The 14,929-nt window shown below is 38.2% G+C and overlaps 1 protein-coding gene and 3 long non-coding RNA genes across 4 annotated transcripts; 2 read left to right on the plus strand and 2 right to left on the minus strand.

Annotated features, from left to right (window-relative positions):
* Positions 1–661: 661 nt before the first annotated feature.
* On the minus strand, positions 662–1,911 carry LOC144636578 (uncharacterized). Its single transcript, XR_013567532.1, has 2 exons — positions 1,702–1,911; positions 662–873 (listed from the first exon to the last, which is right to left on the minus strand). It is a non-coding gene; the product is annotated as an uncharacterized LOC144636578 (long non-coding RNA).
* Positions 1,912–4,462: 2,551 nt separating this feature from the next.
* Positions 4,463–5,930, minus strand: LOC144636535 (uncharacterized). Its single transcript, XM_078495768.1, has 2 exons — positions 5,161–5,930; positions 4,463–4,790 (listed from the first exon to the last, which is right to left on the minus strand). Exons 1-2 carry the CDS (start codon positions 5,314–5,316, stop codon positions 4,485–4,487), a joined length of 462 nt encoding a protein of 153 aa, XP_078351894.1. The 5' UTR covers positions 5,317–5,930; the 3' UTR covers positions 4,463–4,484.
* A 2,413-nt stretch (positions 5,931–8,343) lies between these two features.
* LOC144636580 (uncharacterized) lies at positions 8,344–9,400 on the plus strand. Its single transcript, XR_013567534.1, has 2 exons — positions 8,344–8,651; positions 9,229–9,400. It is a non-coding gene; the product is annotated as an uncharacterized LOC144636580 (long non-coding RNA).
* A 2,592-nt stretch (positions 9,401–11,992) lies between these two features.
* LOC144636573 (uncharacterized) lies at positions 11,993–13,278 on the plus strand. Its single transcript, XR_013567528.1, has 2 exons — positions 11,993–12,199; positions 13,049–13,278. It is a non-coding gene; the product is annotated as an uncharacterized LOC144636573 (long non-coding RNA).
* The last annotated feature ends 1,651 nt before the right edge of the window (positions 13,279–14,929 follow it).

Genomic DNA, 14,929 nt, shown 5'->3' on the forward strand with positions numbered 1-14,929 from the left:
TTCTGATTGGTTTTTACAAACCCTGCTTGGGTATAACTATAGTTAATCTGCATTGTTTTGGATCAGCGAGGCGTAAATTTTCTAACTATAGTAAAGGTGAACAGAGAAGTGGTCACATTACCGAAATAGCTTACTATAGTTAACGCCGTCGTAACTATAGTTAGTAGTCTAGATGTGACCACAGCCATTGTAGTGTTCCATTCTAACTGCACGGAAGTATTTTGGTCTTGTGTTCTAGCTTGTTCTACGCGGCACTGTCTTGTTAAATTAAACGGCCCCCCCACCCCCCATAAAAAAAAAAGCTTTAAACACAAACCGTGTATAAATAAAGTTGCTTTACCTTTTACCTTTACGACTTTCTAATTTTATTATCCGGTCAGCAAGAAACGCAATTATATCGATATTTTTCATTGTTTTTCTGTAACTATGCAAGGACCACTCTGACAAACAGAAGTAAATTGTAGCCGGATCTTGGTGTAGATCAGGATCAGCAGAAAAGTTAATAGACAAAATTTAAATGCAGGGCTGATCAAACAGCTAAGGACTGATGTTACAAATTTATTTAATTTTGGCCCAATATTTCGGTTGAACAAAACCAAATTTCATCTGAATTCCGCACAAAACCAACCTTCATCTGAATTCTGCACACACAAACAAAACGTTTTCTTGTTTTTCAGTATTTTTATTTATTTATTTATTTATTTATTTAGTCTATTTTTTCACACGACCAGTGAACAGAAAGATCTAGATCAATGTCCATGCCCGTGAAGTCTATCTCCTCCGTCTCTCGATAAATTCTTGAAATGAACTCCTACATATACTGCTGCATCTGTTACAATAGTCAGTCATGGTGGTGGCTTGTCTCTTCGAATTCTGAAGGATATAACAATATTGGCATTAGAGATCGATGACAAAGAAAAAGCTGCACAATTAAGAATCTGTGTCCATGGGTAGTTGCCTATGGCAGGTTACCCTCCCATCCCCCCACCCCCCCCCCCCCACCACCACCACCACCAAAAAAAAACATCAATTCGTCTTTACCGCCATTTACATAGACATGGATGGAAAGTGGCGTTGTGAGAGTAGAACAAACAAAAAACTATCGTAACAAACAAAAAAAAAAAACGCGCAGACTATGGCTGCGATTTATAGCTAAAAGATTCCTAATAATCTGTGCTACTTATGTAAAGTTGTCAAGTAAAAAAATGATTTTAGCCCGCCGTCTTCCTGAGAAAATGATTTAGTTAAGGAATCGAGTTCAGTTAAGTTGTGGAAAAAGGAAAACAATCGATTGGTTTAGTAACATTCGTATATTACAGTTGGGGTGAGCGAAGTTTTTATTTACTATTTGTCAGCGTCCTCTTTAATTAACAAAAGTGCTATGCGCTCTGCCGATATCTTTGTTCATCGCGTAACAGTTGGATACAACGAAAATAAATCCGGTGTCGTCATTGTAACTTAAAAAAAAAAACATTGTATACTCCGCATCATATTTTTTTCTGTCAGATAGCTACTTATGGAGCAAAGTTACTTAGTCCATTACCACAGTCACGCTGTAGTCACTCAATTATTTTGGCTGCAGGGACCGGAAAAGTAGCATGATCGGGCCCAAAAGATGTGTCACTTTGTTCTATATAAGGTCATTCCTTATTTTCACAATTACCATAGTGTAATCTTAGTTGCTACTTATCCAATACTTACATCACCGAAGTTACTGTCTCTTTTTCCATTGGGCATGTTCATACCAGCCCACTGTCCTGTTACTTGATCGCTGAAGACAACTAGTAAGGCAGAGAGAGCTATCAGCACAACAAGTGAGCCTTTCTTCATCGTCGATAATCGTCTCAGTGAAACTCGTAGCCGATGCAGACTTCAGTAGCTATTGTAGAAAAGCAAGTGTTATGCGTTTCTAGCTATCTTTACGAGTTTATATAGGCTTCCAAATAACGTTAAAAATATATGCTAACAGTTGGTGTTTTATCAGTCGTGCTAGCAGAAAGCACAAAATTAAGCATTTTTCTTTTTTAAACAATTAGAATCCCAAGGACATAGCGTTTTCTTCTTAAAGAAAAAAAGAACGCCAACACCCGTTCATGTGTTAAGGGTGACGCCGACGCCCTTCCAGGCGTTAGGCGTGATTCTGATCTGTTCTATACAGATAAATGACTTTTAACAGCTTGGGGTGCGAATTTCGCGATTCCAAAAAAATCGCGAAATTAAAGTGACGCGAACATTACCAAGGACATAGCGTTTTCTTCTTAAAGGAAAAAAGAACGTCAACACCCGTTCATGTGTTTAAGGGTGACATGCCCTTCCAGGCGTTAGGCGTGATTCCGATCTGTTCTATACAGATAAATGACTTTTAACAGCTTGAGGTGCAATCTCTACGTATTTTCCCTCCGTGTTGATCCGATGTATGTTTATTTCAGTAAAAAAAAAAAGGAAAGGAAAAGAAAGTGTGGGTTATGTATTTCGCTGTCTGTATAAAAAAAACATTAGATGTATCTGTCTCTTTGTTGTTTTGATTTTTTTTTCGCATTTCTACTGCTTAAAAAAATTGTAGAGGAAAATGAAACTACAGGCATAGGTAATATTTCCAACCAGCATTTTGTTTAGTTCAGTTCAATCTTTTGACGAAATGAAATTACAATATGAAAGAGCGCGCTTCACTTGCCACAGCTGGCTAAGGGAAGGTGATTGAAATAAAGACCTTTAAACTTTATGTTTTGATCGACGAGGGAACAAACAGCTGCACCAAAATTTAATGTAAACAGTGCGAGCCGAAAAATTCGCTAGCGAACCATAAACAAACATTAAATTGGATGTTTTATATTTTAGTTTAGCCTGAATTTGTCCTAGAAGAAGTAGCTGGTCTTTATTCTGACCGCCTCTTGACGCCGTTTCCTCGCATTCGATGTTGTCTGTACGTGCTTATCCTGGGCGACATCATTTTTTTTTTCGCGTTTTGTTTACTAACGTCATATAGCGTAAAATCCAGCTGAAAGGTTTGACAACTAGCTTGTAACAGGCCTAACCTTGCAGGAGACGCCATCTATTCATTATTCACAGCACGCAAACAACACTACACATGCGAAGAACATTGTTAAAAATGTCATTAACCTATCTTTTGAAAACGATTTAACAGTAGGGCGTATGCTGTTTGGGAAAATATTTATAATATAAGCAAAGAATGTGCGCTTTCCTTTATTTTGAATCTTTTCTTTTTGTAAAAAAAAAAATATTGCAGAATTTGTTAACTTAGCCATTCGAAAGTTTAACACAAGAAACAAACTAAGAAAACTATATACACCAGACCGTTTAAGTTGGGCTAGGGATATCCACAAAATCCTCAATTTATTTTCTTTTTCCGAAGAAAGAAAGAAATAAAGAAAAATGTGGAACTTAATTAATTTAGCCCTTCGAAGGTTAAGCGCTAGAAACTAGCTTAGAAAACCATGCACCGGGCCGTTTATATTGGGCTAGGGAGTAACTGAATTCTCAATTTTACCAAGGTTACGAAAGAAAAAAACTGAATTTATGTCCACAAGACCTGGCTGATTTTGGCTTCGTTACAGGAGAAACCATATTCGTTTTATGAGATCTCGTGATGAGGAACGAAAGTTTCACCGCATTTTGAATGTTTGTAACATTTGGATCACTCCCTTTAGTTTTTAACATACTATCTTTATGTGATAATTTTCCCCCAATGTAAGGAAGAATGTTTTCGTGAGAAGAAAGAATAAAGGATATTAAATGTGCATGTCTTTCATCTTTATATCGAAAAATAAAGAGAAAGCGGTATAAAAAATGGGTAACAAGAGAAGAAAGTTTACTACAAAGTCAGTTGCGAATAAAAGGGCCAAGGTGTTGAACAAACTGTGTTCCTCAAACTCATTAATAATTCATCAAGTTAAAACAAAGAAAATCAAAACTGTGAACGAGGTCGAATACCCGGTCTCAATTAGCATAGATTTTTACGATTTTATTCCTCCGTTTACTCCTCAGTAGGTTTCGATTGGGAAGATAACTATATAAACACTCGAGAGGCAGTGTTTCATCGGTTATCCAAACACCTCGAATTTCGTCAAATATACTCCGCTGTGCGTCGTATTTTCAACTCTCTTCTCGGTGTTTGGATATCCCAATGAAACACTGCCTCTCGTGTTTGAGATATTGCTGACATGTACATAAAGAGAGGCTGCTGGAAAAGAGAAACGACTAAGCACATGCAAATTTAACGTTTTTCACTTTAATTCTGCTTCAACTGGTCTTGTATATCAAAAATCGCAAAAAAATAAAAGCGAAAAAAAACACACAATAAAAGCATATTTTTAGATGAATCAAAGGCAGATGCAGTACACGTCGGTTCATGGAAGCAGGGCCAACTTTCGGAAGTTTGGATCATCTCTTTTAGTTATATCTGTTAATTCTAACACGAAAACAAAAATTCATGTACAACAAGTTTTCGTTCAAAGTGTTTTATTCTATCTGTATTTTATCAATTGATTACACATTGCCGTTTGTTTCTCAAGGATGGTATTTCTAGCTAGTACTTCGGCCACTCCGAAGGGTCCACTGGTGTGTTCGGTATTAAAATGCATATCTTCTTCTCGCCTTCCTATCTCCATTTCTTCCTTGGTGTGGTAAGGTTGTTGTGTTGGCTGGGCATGAACGGGTGTCTGGTGTTGGGATATAACGCCGCTAGGTTTTCGTCCTTCTTGTTGCCAAGGCGGAGGAGAACATATCTTGCTGCATGTATCACAGAAAGACCTGGAGCCCCTTGAAAAGACCTTTTTGAGAGAATGGAAAGGACAATTAGAACTCTGGGTACATAAAGATTAATTTAGAGTTGATAAGAGTCTGTCCGAATAACTGAAGCTGCAATTACAGGAAATGCTGATCTTTCAAAACCGAAAGCAAGCGCGTTCTAAGATGATCCTTACTCCAGGTTTTCACATGCAGGAAGTAACCAACATATGGTTCAAGGCGGGTCGAGCAAAGAGACTGCTAAGATGTGAAATGATATATGAATATACAGAAACGCATCCAAACGTAGCTTAAGTTTTGGCATCGTTAATGATTTTTTTTTCTTTTTGAGTCGAAATCTACTATAATCCTAAATTTGTTTTCTACATTATGGCTATCTTTTCCCAGTCCTACCTCCGATAAGGTCCTTCTGCGCCCTTGTAGTCTAGCCGTGTTAAGACTGGCTGAAAATGCATCGCTCCGATCAAGAATAGCAAAAACCAACAATGCAATCGCCAGATAAATAGCGCATATCTTGGCGGGTCTAAACATGGTGTTACAGACCACCATATCAGTGCGTTGTGCTGACAGTAAATTTATTTGATCGTGAGATATGTGTGCTCGGCTTATGTCTGCAGCCGCTCACAGCGTTAAAACTATATCATACAGTTCTAGTAAATTAAAATTGGGCTCCCTGCCATCGTAGCGCAAATAATCGTTGCTTGATAAATTGCTCGAAAAAGTCATTTGGATCAGGCAAACTTCTAGTTACGATAAATAGATATCGTTCGTGCCATGGAGTAGCTGAATAAAAAAAAGTGCGAAAAACTTTAAGTTAATTATTGAACGAAGTATGCTATTTTCTCGTGCCCACAACTACAAATTTACTCGTTTCTGATTGGACGAGAGCAGAACGATAAATCCCAAATTGTACTCCGTTGGAGTGCCTTATGTTTTCTCTCTGAAGTGAACGCGAAGTCTTCAGAAGATTTTCAAAGTTGAACCGCATCCACACCGGACCTTATTGTTACGATCGACGCGCTCGCTATCACCACTTCGTCTACCGATTTTGTCCAGATTTTGCTTCCTTTCAATAACTGAATTGTGCTTGCTATTCCAAGATATGTTATTTTATCTCATCTGAAGAATACATTTTTCTCAGTTGTCAAGCCTATTTAATGGCGACTCCCTCCCCCCAAAAAAGAATCAATGTAGCTTCAAATAATTCACGCTTTCACGCTGATCGAACTTATAAGGCGTGTAAAGCACGGTCACCGGCCAATTATGATGTCACATTGCATACAATGACGTCATACTTTGGCAAAGCCAGCCATCACGGATGTACCACCTGTTAAAAAAATCAAATCAACAACCTTATAAAAAGCTGGAATTAAAACCAAAATCTTACTTTAAGGTTAAACTGATAATGTTTAAAGCAAAATAATTTGAAGCAAAGTACGGCTTCTTTTAATTCGCTTGTTTTACGAAAATCACTTTTCCAAACAGTATGCGTCCTACCGTTTAAGCATTTAAAAAGCTAGGTTAATGACATTCAAAGCAATTTTCTTCACATGTGTGTTTTTTGCATGCTGAGAATAATGAATTGTATGGCGTCCACTACAAGGTTAGGCCTGTCCCAAGCTATAGCACAAGCTTTTTTTTGTATTTTTTTGTATTTTATGCCAAATAATTTCGGCCTGAAAATTTGTAAAAAATAAATAAGTTGGGGTCACTCAGGATAAAAACGAACAAACCGTTAGCGAAATGGGGGACACGGGGGGAAAGGTTTTTTTTCGATGATTACTACACACCATGGCCGCATTTCAATTTGTAACTTAAAGAGGCAAGTCTACTGCTACTTGTTTTAAAACGATGTGCGATTACAAGGATCACCGAAATATGGCATAAAGTTAATACTGTTCGATTTAACAAAGAAACAGAAACATCAATTTTTTTAAACGGTTAAATATAGAGGTCAGCTTGCTTTGCCCCTGCTCCTATCTTTTCTTTGATATTAATACACAACTGCGAAACGATCGCACTTTCAACTGTTAAATGTTATTACGCCGTGTAGAACGGATCGGCTTCTCGCTAATTCCTCGGTATTATGAGCCGTGTTAGGGCTCTAGCAAGTATATGTATGAAAGGGTTAAACGTGTAGAAAGGGGGTTGTTTTTGTTTTTTTGGGGGGCCCCCCCCCCACCCCCCCCCCCGGCTAGCGTCCCCTTAGACACCTGAAGGGTTGTGACTTTTATTGCGGGTTCTTATTATTGTGATATTTACGATATTTAATATTTATTCAAAAGTGGAAATATTAGGGCATATTAGTATCATCTCATGTGCTAAAGTATAAAATTGGTAATCAACCTATAAGATCTCTTTTTCGATGCTTTCTGTCGTTTCAAAAAGAAAATGGACCTGCAAGCTCGCGGGAGAATTATTGACGTATTGTTCGTTGCCACACTGCGGAGAATCTAGCGATGCGTAAATAACGCGCGTACATAGACGAAAGGGCGGCTATTTTCGTTTGCGATATAGATCCGCGAAACCAAACTTTGTCTCTACTGGTGAAACCGTATGGTGACTTATAATTTTGCAATCATAAAGTGGGTGTCCCGATATTCTTACTGTAAAAGCGAAGACAGATCATTGTATGTTTGAAAAATAAGTTCCTTAATGAAATTTTCCTTCGCCAGTGTGCGAAGTAAAATTTCAGTAATGAATTATGTTTTCAAACATAGGAATTGATCTGTCTTGCGTTTTAATGAATGAACTGATCGGGACACCCAATTTATTATTTAAAAATTGATAAGTCCCCTTATTGTAATCAACCAGAAAAGACGATTTATTTTTCTCGCGGACTTTGCCGCAAAGTAAATATTCAGTTCTATTCCGGGGCAATACCTTAAGTGAAACAGAAGGAATTCATAATCCATCGACATAGCGGTCAGCCATTTTACAACGACGCATCATTCAGTAATAGAATAACACTTGAAACGTCAGTTTAACATCCGCGTTGTGTTTGGAGTATATTTTAACTTAAGTGTATTTTAACTCAAATTAGAAAAGCTGAAAATGTTGTAATTTTAATTGAAATAGACTTCCTGAAATCGCAGAAATTAATTCCCTGCAAGAAAAGCCATTCCTTACCAATCTCAAAAATTATTTCCCGCGTGAAAAACAAAAAAATGGCCACTCCGCAAAATTTAGCTCCCGCAAAAAAAAATTAGAGCCACACGGTAAGTCGTACGTCCTTGCGATTCTAACAAGGGTTTCTTTTCGCTTAAAGAATAAACAGAACTCAATTGAAAAACAGCTGGCTGAAAACATAACCCACGCTTGGGGCACGTGGGTATACATTGATTTTGTTAACCGATTTAATATACAACCCACGCTGGATTTTCTCTCGATTCTCTTATTTGATACCAATACACAACTGGGTAAGGCCGCACTTCCAACTGTGAAATGTCTATAGAATGTAAAGAATGGATCAGCGTCGCGCCAAAAAGCCTGGGGGACGTCAGCGTCACCCTAAACACCTGAACGAGAGTTGGCGTCTTAGTGGAAAATCACTTGCAATTAAACAAAACGGTTTAATTTTGTGCTTTAAGAATAACAGGGCTTATAAAACGCCAGCCGTTGACATATTTCTAACGGTATTTGGAAGGCTATATAAACCAGAAAAGATAGCTAGAAACGCATAACACTTGCTTTTCTACAGTAGCTACTGAAGTCTGCGTCGACTAGGAGTTTCACCGAGACAAAGATTGACCATGAAGAAAGGCTCACTTGTTTTGCTGATAGCTCTGTCTGCCTTGCTAGTTGTCTTCAGCGACCAAGTAACAGGACAGTGGGCTGGCATACCGGGCATGCCAAACGGAAAAAGAGGAAGTAGCTTCGATGACGTAAGTAATAATGATGATGATGATGTCGACGATGAACATTACAAGAAAATTGAACAGGAGATAAAAGTGGTTGTTCTTTTTTAGTTTCTCTCCCCGAATATAACAAACAACAGTGTTCAAGGTCATCTCCGATTTATAATATGCAATTTACAATGATTAAGTTATCGTTTTGAAATAGTTCATGTTCATGTTCTTGTTTTTTAAAAAAGCGAGAGACGCTTGGTTGCAGTGACGAAAGCGGATGTTGTTGATACGCGATTAGCTATAAAAAAGCGGCAAATGTAAGGAACAGAGCGGTTTCGTAAATCGGACTCAAATACACAGTAAATTAAAACTTTTCTCGCTATTACTGTAACATTTATTTATAAACCAATCAGTTACGGGCGAGTGTTTAATTTTTGGCTTTTTTTTTTGCTCTACTCTTCCGCTAAACTGTACAAAATGTGTATTTTCGAAAATTGTTGGGGAAGCCTGGCTCAATGCTAAAATAACCTCATATGGACTAAAATCTTATCCAGGAAGGAACGTTATTGTGTAACTAGCGTTTTTTTATGTTTGATATTGTTCTATTCCCCAGAATTCAAAGAGAGCAGCCGCCATGTGGGACTACTGTAACAGATGCAGCAATATATGCGGAAGTAAAGAAGGCGGCGATAGATTTAAAGGATTCTGATCTAAAAAGAAGAAAAAAACATTTTTGTAAAGCAAACATTAAAAACGTTGTTATTAAAAGAAAAGAGAAGCAAAGAAGCAAAAGTTGTGTGCTTGTATTTAAAAGTTATTATAGCACAGTCAAATAATAATGAGTAATAATAATAATCAGTAATGAACGCGCGCAGTTTCGTATTCTTTGGGCAGTACCGATTTGAGAAGTCTCGTGTCATATGACAGCTACCAAATATTAAGCCATAAAGTGCTTCTGAAACGAAGTTATCGACTCTGAGATTTTTGCATAATAACAAAGTTTAAACCTTACTTATAAATGCTATAAACCTTTTTTCGCCAACGGCTTGCGAAAACCGCTTTTACATACGTTCAAAATTGGCTGGTTGAGCCCAAAATTGGCGGCCATCTTGGCGCGGCCAAATCAGCCTTGAATCTGCTTTCCTCAGTTGTCAAGCCTATTCCCTCAGTGGCTCCCGGTAGTTCAAGATTAACCACCCCCACCCCCTCCACTCCAAAGCACGGTCACGTTGCAATTATGATGTCACATTGCACAAAATGACATCATCTCGGATGAACCACCTTGGAATGTTAAAAAATCAAATCAACAAACCTTATAAAAGGCTGGAATTAAAACCAAAATCTTACTTTAAAATATCGTGTTCTTCTCCGTTTCGTATGTTGAGGCAAGTACGCCTTCTTTTCGTTTCACTTTTCCAAACAGTACACGTTCTTCTGTTTAAGCGCTTTACACCCGCTTGCAGTGCTACGTGCATAGCTTTCTTTCTACATCCATCTTTCGACATCATCTTTCGACGTGCTTTCTGAAATGAGCCAATCAAAACCGATACATACCGTTGTTGGTTTCATGCAAATGAGCACACAAGGTCAGAAAGTCGTGCTAGTGGGCTGTGATTGGCGGATTTCGATCCGCGTTGTTTTGTTCAGCACGTCGAAAGATGGATGTCGATAAAAAGCTGCTATGAACGTAACACTGAAAACTCATGTCTGAAAGCGGGTGTAAAAGCTAGGTTAATGGCATTCAAAGCAATTTTCTTCACAAGTGTAGTGTTTTCTGCAAGCTGAGAACGAATAATTATTATTATAATAATAATTGTATGGCACCTACTGCAAAGTTAGACCTGTTCCAAGCATAGCATAAGAGTTTCGTTAAGTCTGTTTGGGGTCACTTAGGATAAAAAAGAACAAACCGAGAACGAAATCGAGGAAACAGTTTTTTCTATGATTTTACTACACTAAAATATATAAAATTTATATTATTTCGGCTGGCATTGCCTCGTTTTAATTTTGTTACTTAATCATTATGTAATTTTTTTCTGTAAATTTTTTTGTACAAGTAATTACACGTTACTGTTCTCAGGTTTGTGTCCCGTGCGCTGAAACATAGCGAACCGAATTGAATGACTATATAATCTAGTGATAATTGATAACTTCTTTTGTGCTCTCGCAAGAACGAAATTCTCAAATTTAAAAACTGCTAGAAGTTATTGGCTTCTAACAATGTAAAAATGTATAATGGAAACTTGGAAACGTGCTATCTTCTTTTTGAAAAAGAAGTTTCAAAATTCGCTCTCGCCAGAACAAAATATGGTACACCAAGTTTATGTTCCTCGCGAATCGACTCCTGAAATTCTATATCGGCGGGAAAATTCAAAATTGCAGGTTTTGAGGCTTCCGAAGCCCAACCGAGTCAATGTTTCCAACAGTGTGTGCTATATTCAAAGCTGTGAATTTAATTTTAAAGATAAATCGCTATTCTAGCTGTAAACTTGGACACAAAATCGCATTCTCTGCATTTAAACTTTTAAGAGCTTGTAACATCAACGGTCATCTCTCAGTAAAACGACAATCATGATGCAATTCCATTATCCCCTAATATCCTTCAGCGAATTAAAGCTTTACAAGATAGCACCCCGTCAAGAAATTTGGTTGATGAATTTATTAATGAGCAAGAGTCCTGCGCGACCCTAAAGAAGTTAAACATTTTGATTTAACAAAGAAACAAAAACATCCATATTTTTTAACCGGTTCAATATATAACCCACGCTTGCTTTTCTCTCCGTTCTTTTCTTTGATTTGAATACACAACTGCGAATCGATTGCGCTTCCAACTGTTAAACGTTATTACGCTGTAGTCGGTTTCTTTTCGAACTCAATTGAACAACAGCCGCTTGAAACGTAAACCACGCTTGCAGTTTGATTTACTTAACGAATCCTTAAACTTTAATCTATTGCAGGAAGGACAAAATTCAAAACGACCGAAAAAAAGGAAGAAAGAAAAAGTCAGATCTATCGATTTTCTTGTTAACCAGTTCAATATATAAGTCACGCTTTATTTTTTGTCTTTTCTTTTCTTTGATACGAATTCACAAATGCGAACGGATTGCACCTCCAACTGTTAAACATGTTAAAGTTCATATACCTGTATAGATCGGATCGGCGTCGTGCCAAACGTCTGGGACAGCGTAGGCGTCACCTGAAACACCTGAACGGGAATTGGCGTCTTGTAGAAAAGAACTTGCTATTCTAATTGTTAAAAAAATGAAAGAAAACAGCTTAATGTGCTGCTTCAAGATAAACACGACTTATAAACAAGGCCAGCTGTTGACATATTTCTAACGGTATTTGGAAGGCTATATAAACCAGTTAAGATAGCTAGAAACGCACAACACTAGGTTTTCTACAATAGCTGCTGAAGTCCTTGTCGACTAGGAGTTTCACCGAGACGAAGATTGACCATGAAGAAAGGCTCACTTGTTTTGCTGATAGCTCTATCTGCCTTGCTAGTTGTCTTCAGCGGACAAGTTACAGGAGTATGGGCTGGTGTGCCGCCTGGAAAAAGAGAAAGTAGCTTCGGCGACGAAGTAAGTATCGGAAAAGTATTAACTACGTATACACTATACTGACAGTAACTTCGAAAAAACGAACAAATCTTTTGGCCCCGGTCATACTAAATTTTCGGTCTCTGCAGCTAAAATTATTGCGGCAAATTCACCTGGATATACAGACATTGAAATTGAATGCTCTCCTGCTTTGATGCACTCATCCACTGAACTACATGTATAGTGTGGCAGTACAGTGGTAATGGACTTACTGTAAATTTTGTTCATAGACCTACGTCACAGGGAGTTTGTGGATTTTTTGCGGACTTTATCTTTAAAGTTTAGCCTCAACTTTTTCAGGTTGTAATCCATTCGCATCCTAGCCATCCGCAGCTAAAGACGCTTGAAAACAATTTTAGTGCTCTAATATAGCAATTGGTAATAAAAATGAACCATTATGTTTGGGTTTCCTTCGACAACAAACATATATTTCCGCTATTCAAAAAATCTGTTAAAGAACAGAGCTGTTTCGTAAATCGGACTCAAACATAAAGTAAACAAAAACTTTGCTCACTTTATATAACTGTGAGAATTATTACTTAACCAATCAGTACAATCGGCTAAAAAGGAAAAAAGCCAAAAATAAATTAATCTGCAGCATGGATAGTGTTTCATTTTTGCTTGTTTGTTCTTTTTGTTTGTTCTACCTTCACCACTAAACTGTATATAAAGTGCGTTGTGGAAAATTGTTTGGAATCCTGTCTAAATTTTAGGATAATTCCACCATGGACTAACATCTCATCCAGGAAGAGAGGTTGTTGTGTAACTACTGTAGCGTTTTCTTTATCCTCGATATCTTACTTAATGTCGATATATTGTTCTGCCTTCCAGAATTCAAAGAGAGCAGCCCCCATGATGGACTACTGTCACAGATGCAGCAATATCTGTGGAAACAGCAATACCCGTGGAAGTACATCTCAGGAAGTTATGAAAAAAAGGAGGCGATAGATTTTACGTATTCTGTATCAAGAAAAAGCAAGGAAGAAAAATGTTTTTGTAATTTGAACATAGATATATACGAAACTGTTGGTTAGAAAATAAAAGAAAACTAGAAGAAAAGAGTTTTTGTGTGCTTGTATTGAATCGTTTTTATACAACATTAAAATCATATAATCCCAGCGTATCCAATCGAACGTTCGGCAATCGACACAATCGAAATCACAACGTACGTTCGATTACAAAACATTTGACAATCGTACTCAATCGAACGTTCGATTACCGAACTCCTGTTTGTTAATATTGCGGACATTTTGTACGGTGCACCTTCCCCCCATGCAGTTAGTCCTGCGTGATTGAGTTCGATTGGTTTGAAAATCGAACTGACAGCAAAATAGATGTTCGATTTTGTTCGATTGCCAAACTCAATCAAACGATTGGTGTTCGATTGGTTTCGATTGATTTTTGGTTCGATTTTGTTCGATTGGATACGCCGGGTATAATCAGTAATGAAGGCGCATACTTTCGTAGTCTTTGGTTATGCTCTTTTAACAAACCGCTTGGAGAAAGGTTGGTATAGAAAGCCATAACTCATCTGACAGCTCCTAAATATTGAGCCTTAAACAAAGAATCCCACTGTTATGAATTTCTTGCAGACTCGTGGTTTCTATATAATAAGAGACATTAAAAAATTGTCTAGCGAGAGGGGTGGGGGTGGGGGTGATAAGCAGTGCATGCGTTTTTGATAGGTAAGAGCAGGAGTTAAATTGATACGCGTTACTGAGCAGCCATCTCGGATTCGCGTAACCGTAAAATGCTCAGTTCGCCTGACACTTCTGACTGCGAAAAAATTTTAAATGTTCGTGTCGGATCGTGAAAAGATAGGTCGGAAGATGAACAGGAAAAGAAAGTAGGAAAGTAGTCTACCCTAGGACACTTTGTGTGCAGTATGCCCGTGTAAAATAGGGTTCTCTGTAGCTAATGTTCTGTCTTCGCAGCTTTATTTCAATTCTCTATCTGGAATAAGTCTGTTACAACAGAAGGGGTTTTGTATGGGCCAAATCCTTTTACAATTATACAGGAACCGGATTCGCCAACGACGTGGGCTGACACACGAGGCCCATTGGCTGCATTAAGAGTGGATTTAAGACGAAGGCAAGGGAAGCCAGCCATTTTACTCAGCCAGGGCCGTACCTAGCGGGAGGAGGGGAAGGGGGGGGGGGGGGGGGGGCAGTTGCCCCCGCGAGGAAAACTAAATTTCAAACAAAGTGTTTGATTTTGCTGGGCGATTTTTTGTAGCTATATTGGAGTTTGCCCCCGCAGCGGAGTTTAGCGGAGTTTGCCCCCGCAGACTAAAAATCCTAGGTACGGCATTGTATAGGCGTTGAAACTTCTTATTCCGTGTACTAATCATGAAGATGATTGAGTGTAGTTGTTTCAAGCGATAACCGTTAATCTTACCCGTGTGATCAACTTACGGAAGCTTGGGTGGGGTACATACTGGTGTGCCGCTGAGTGCTGTACGAAACGGTTCATTTCTTTCACTTAAGGTGGATTTCCACTGACGCGTAAATATTTACGTACGTAAAACGTGCGTAAAAAAAGATACGTAGGCAAATTTCCACTGTCGCGTAAAAAGTAATAAAAAGCGTTTCCTTTTTACGCGCGTTGAACGTGCGTAAATGCCCGCCATACTGAATTATCAAGTTGGTGAATCGAGTGCGTGATTGTCGGCCATATTGGAGAAGTGAAACAATAAGTTGTTTTCCTTTGGGA

The sequence above is a fragment of the Oculina patagonica genome, chromosome 13 (assembly GCF_052425735.1).
Source record: "Oculina patagonica isolate OP01 chromosome 13, crgOcupat, whole genome shotgun sequence".
NCBI classification, from domain to species: Eukaryota; Metazoa; Cnidaria; class Anthozoa; order Scleractinia; family Oculinidae; genus Oculina; species Oculina patagonica.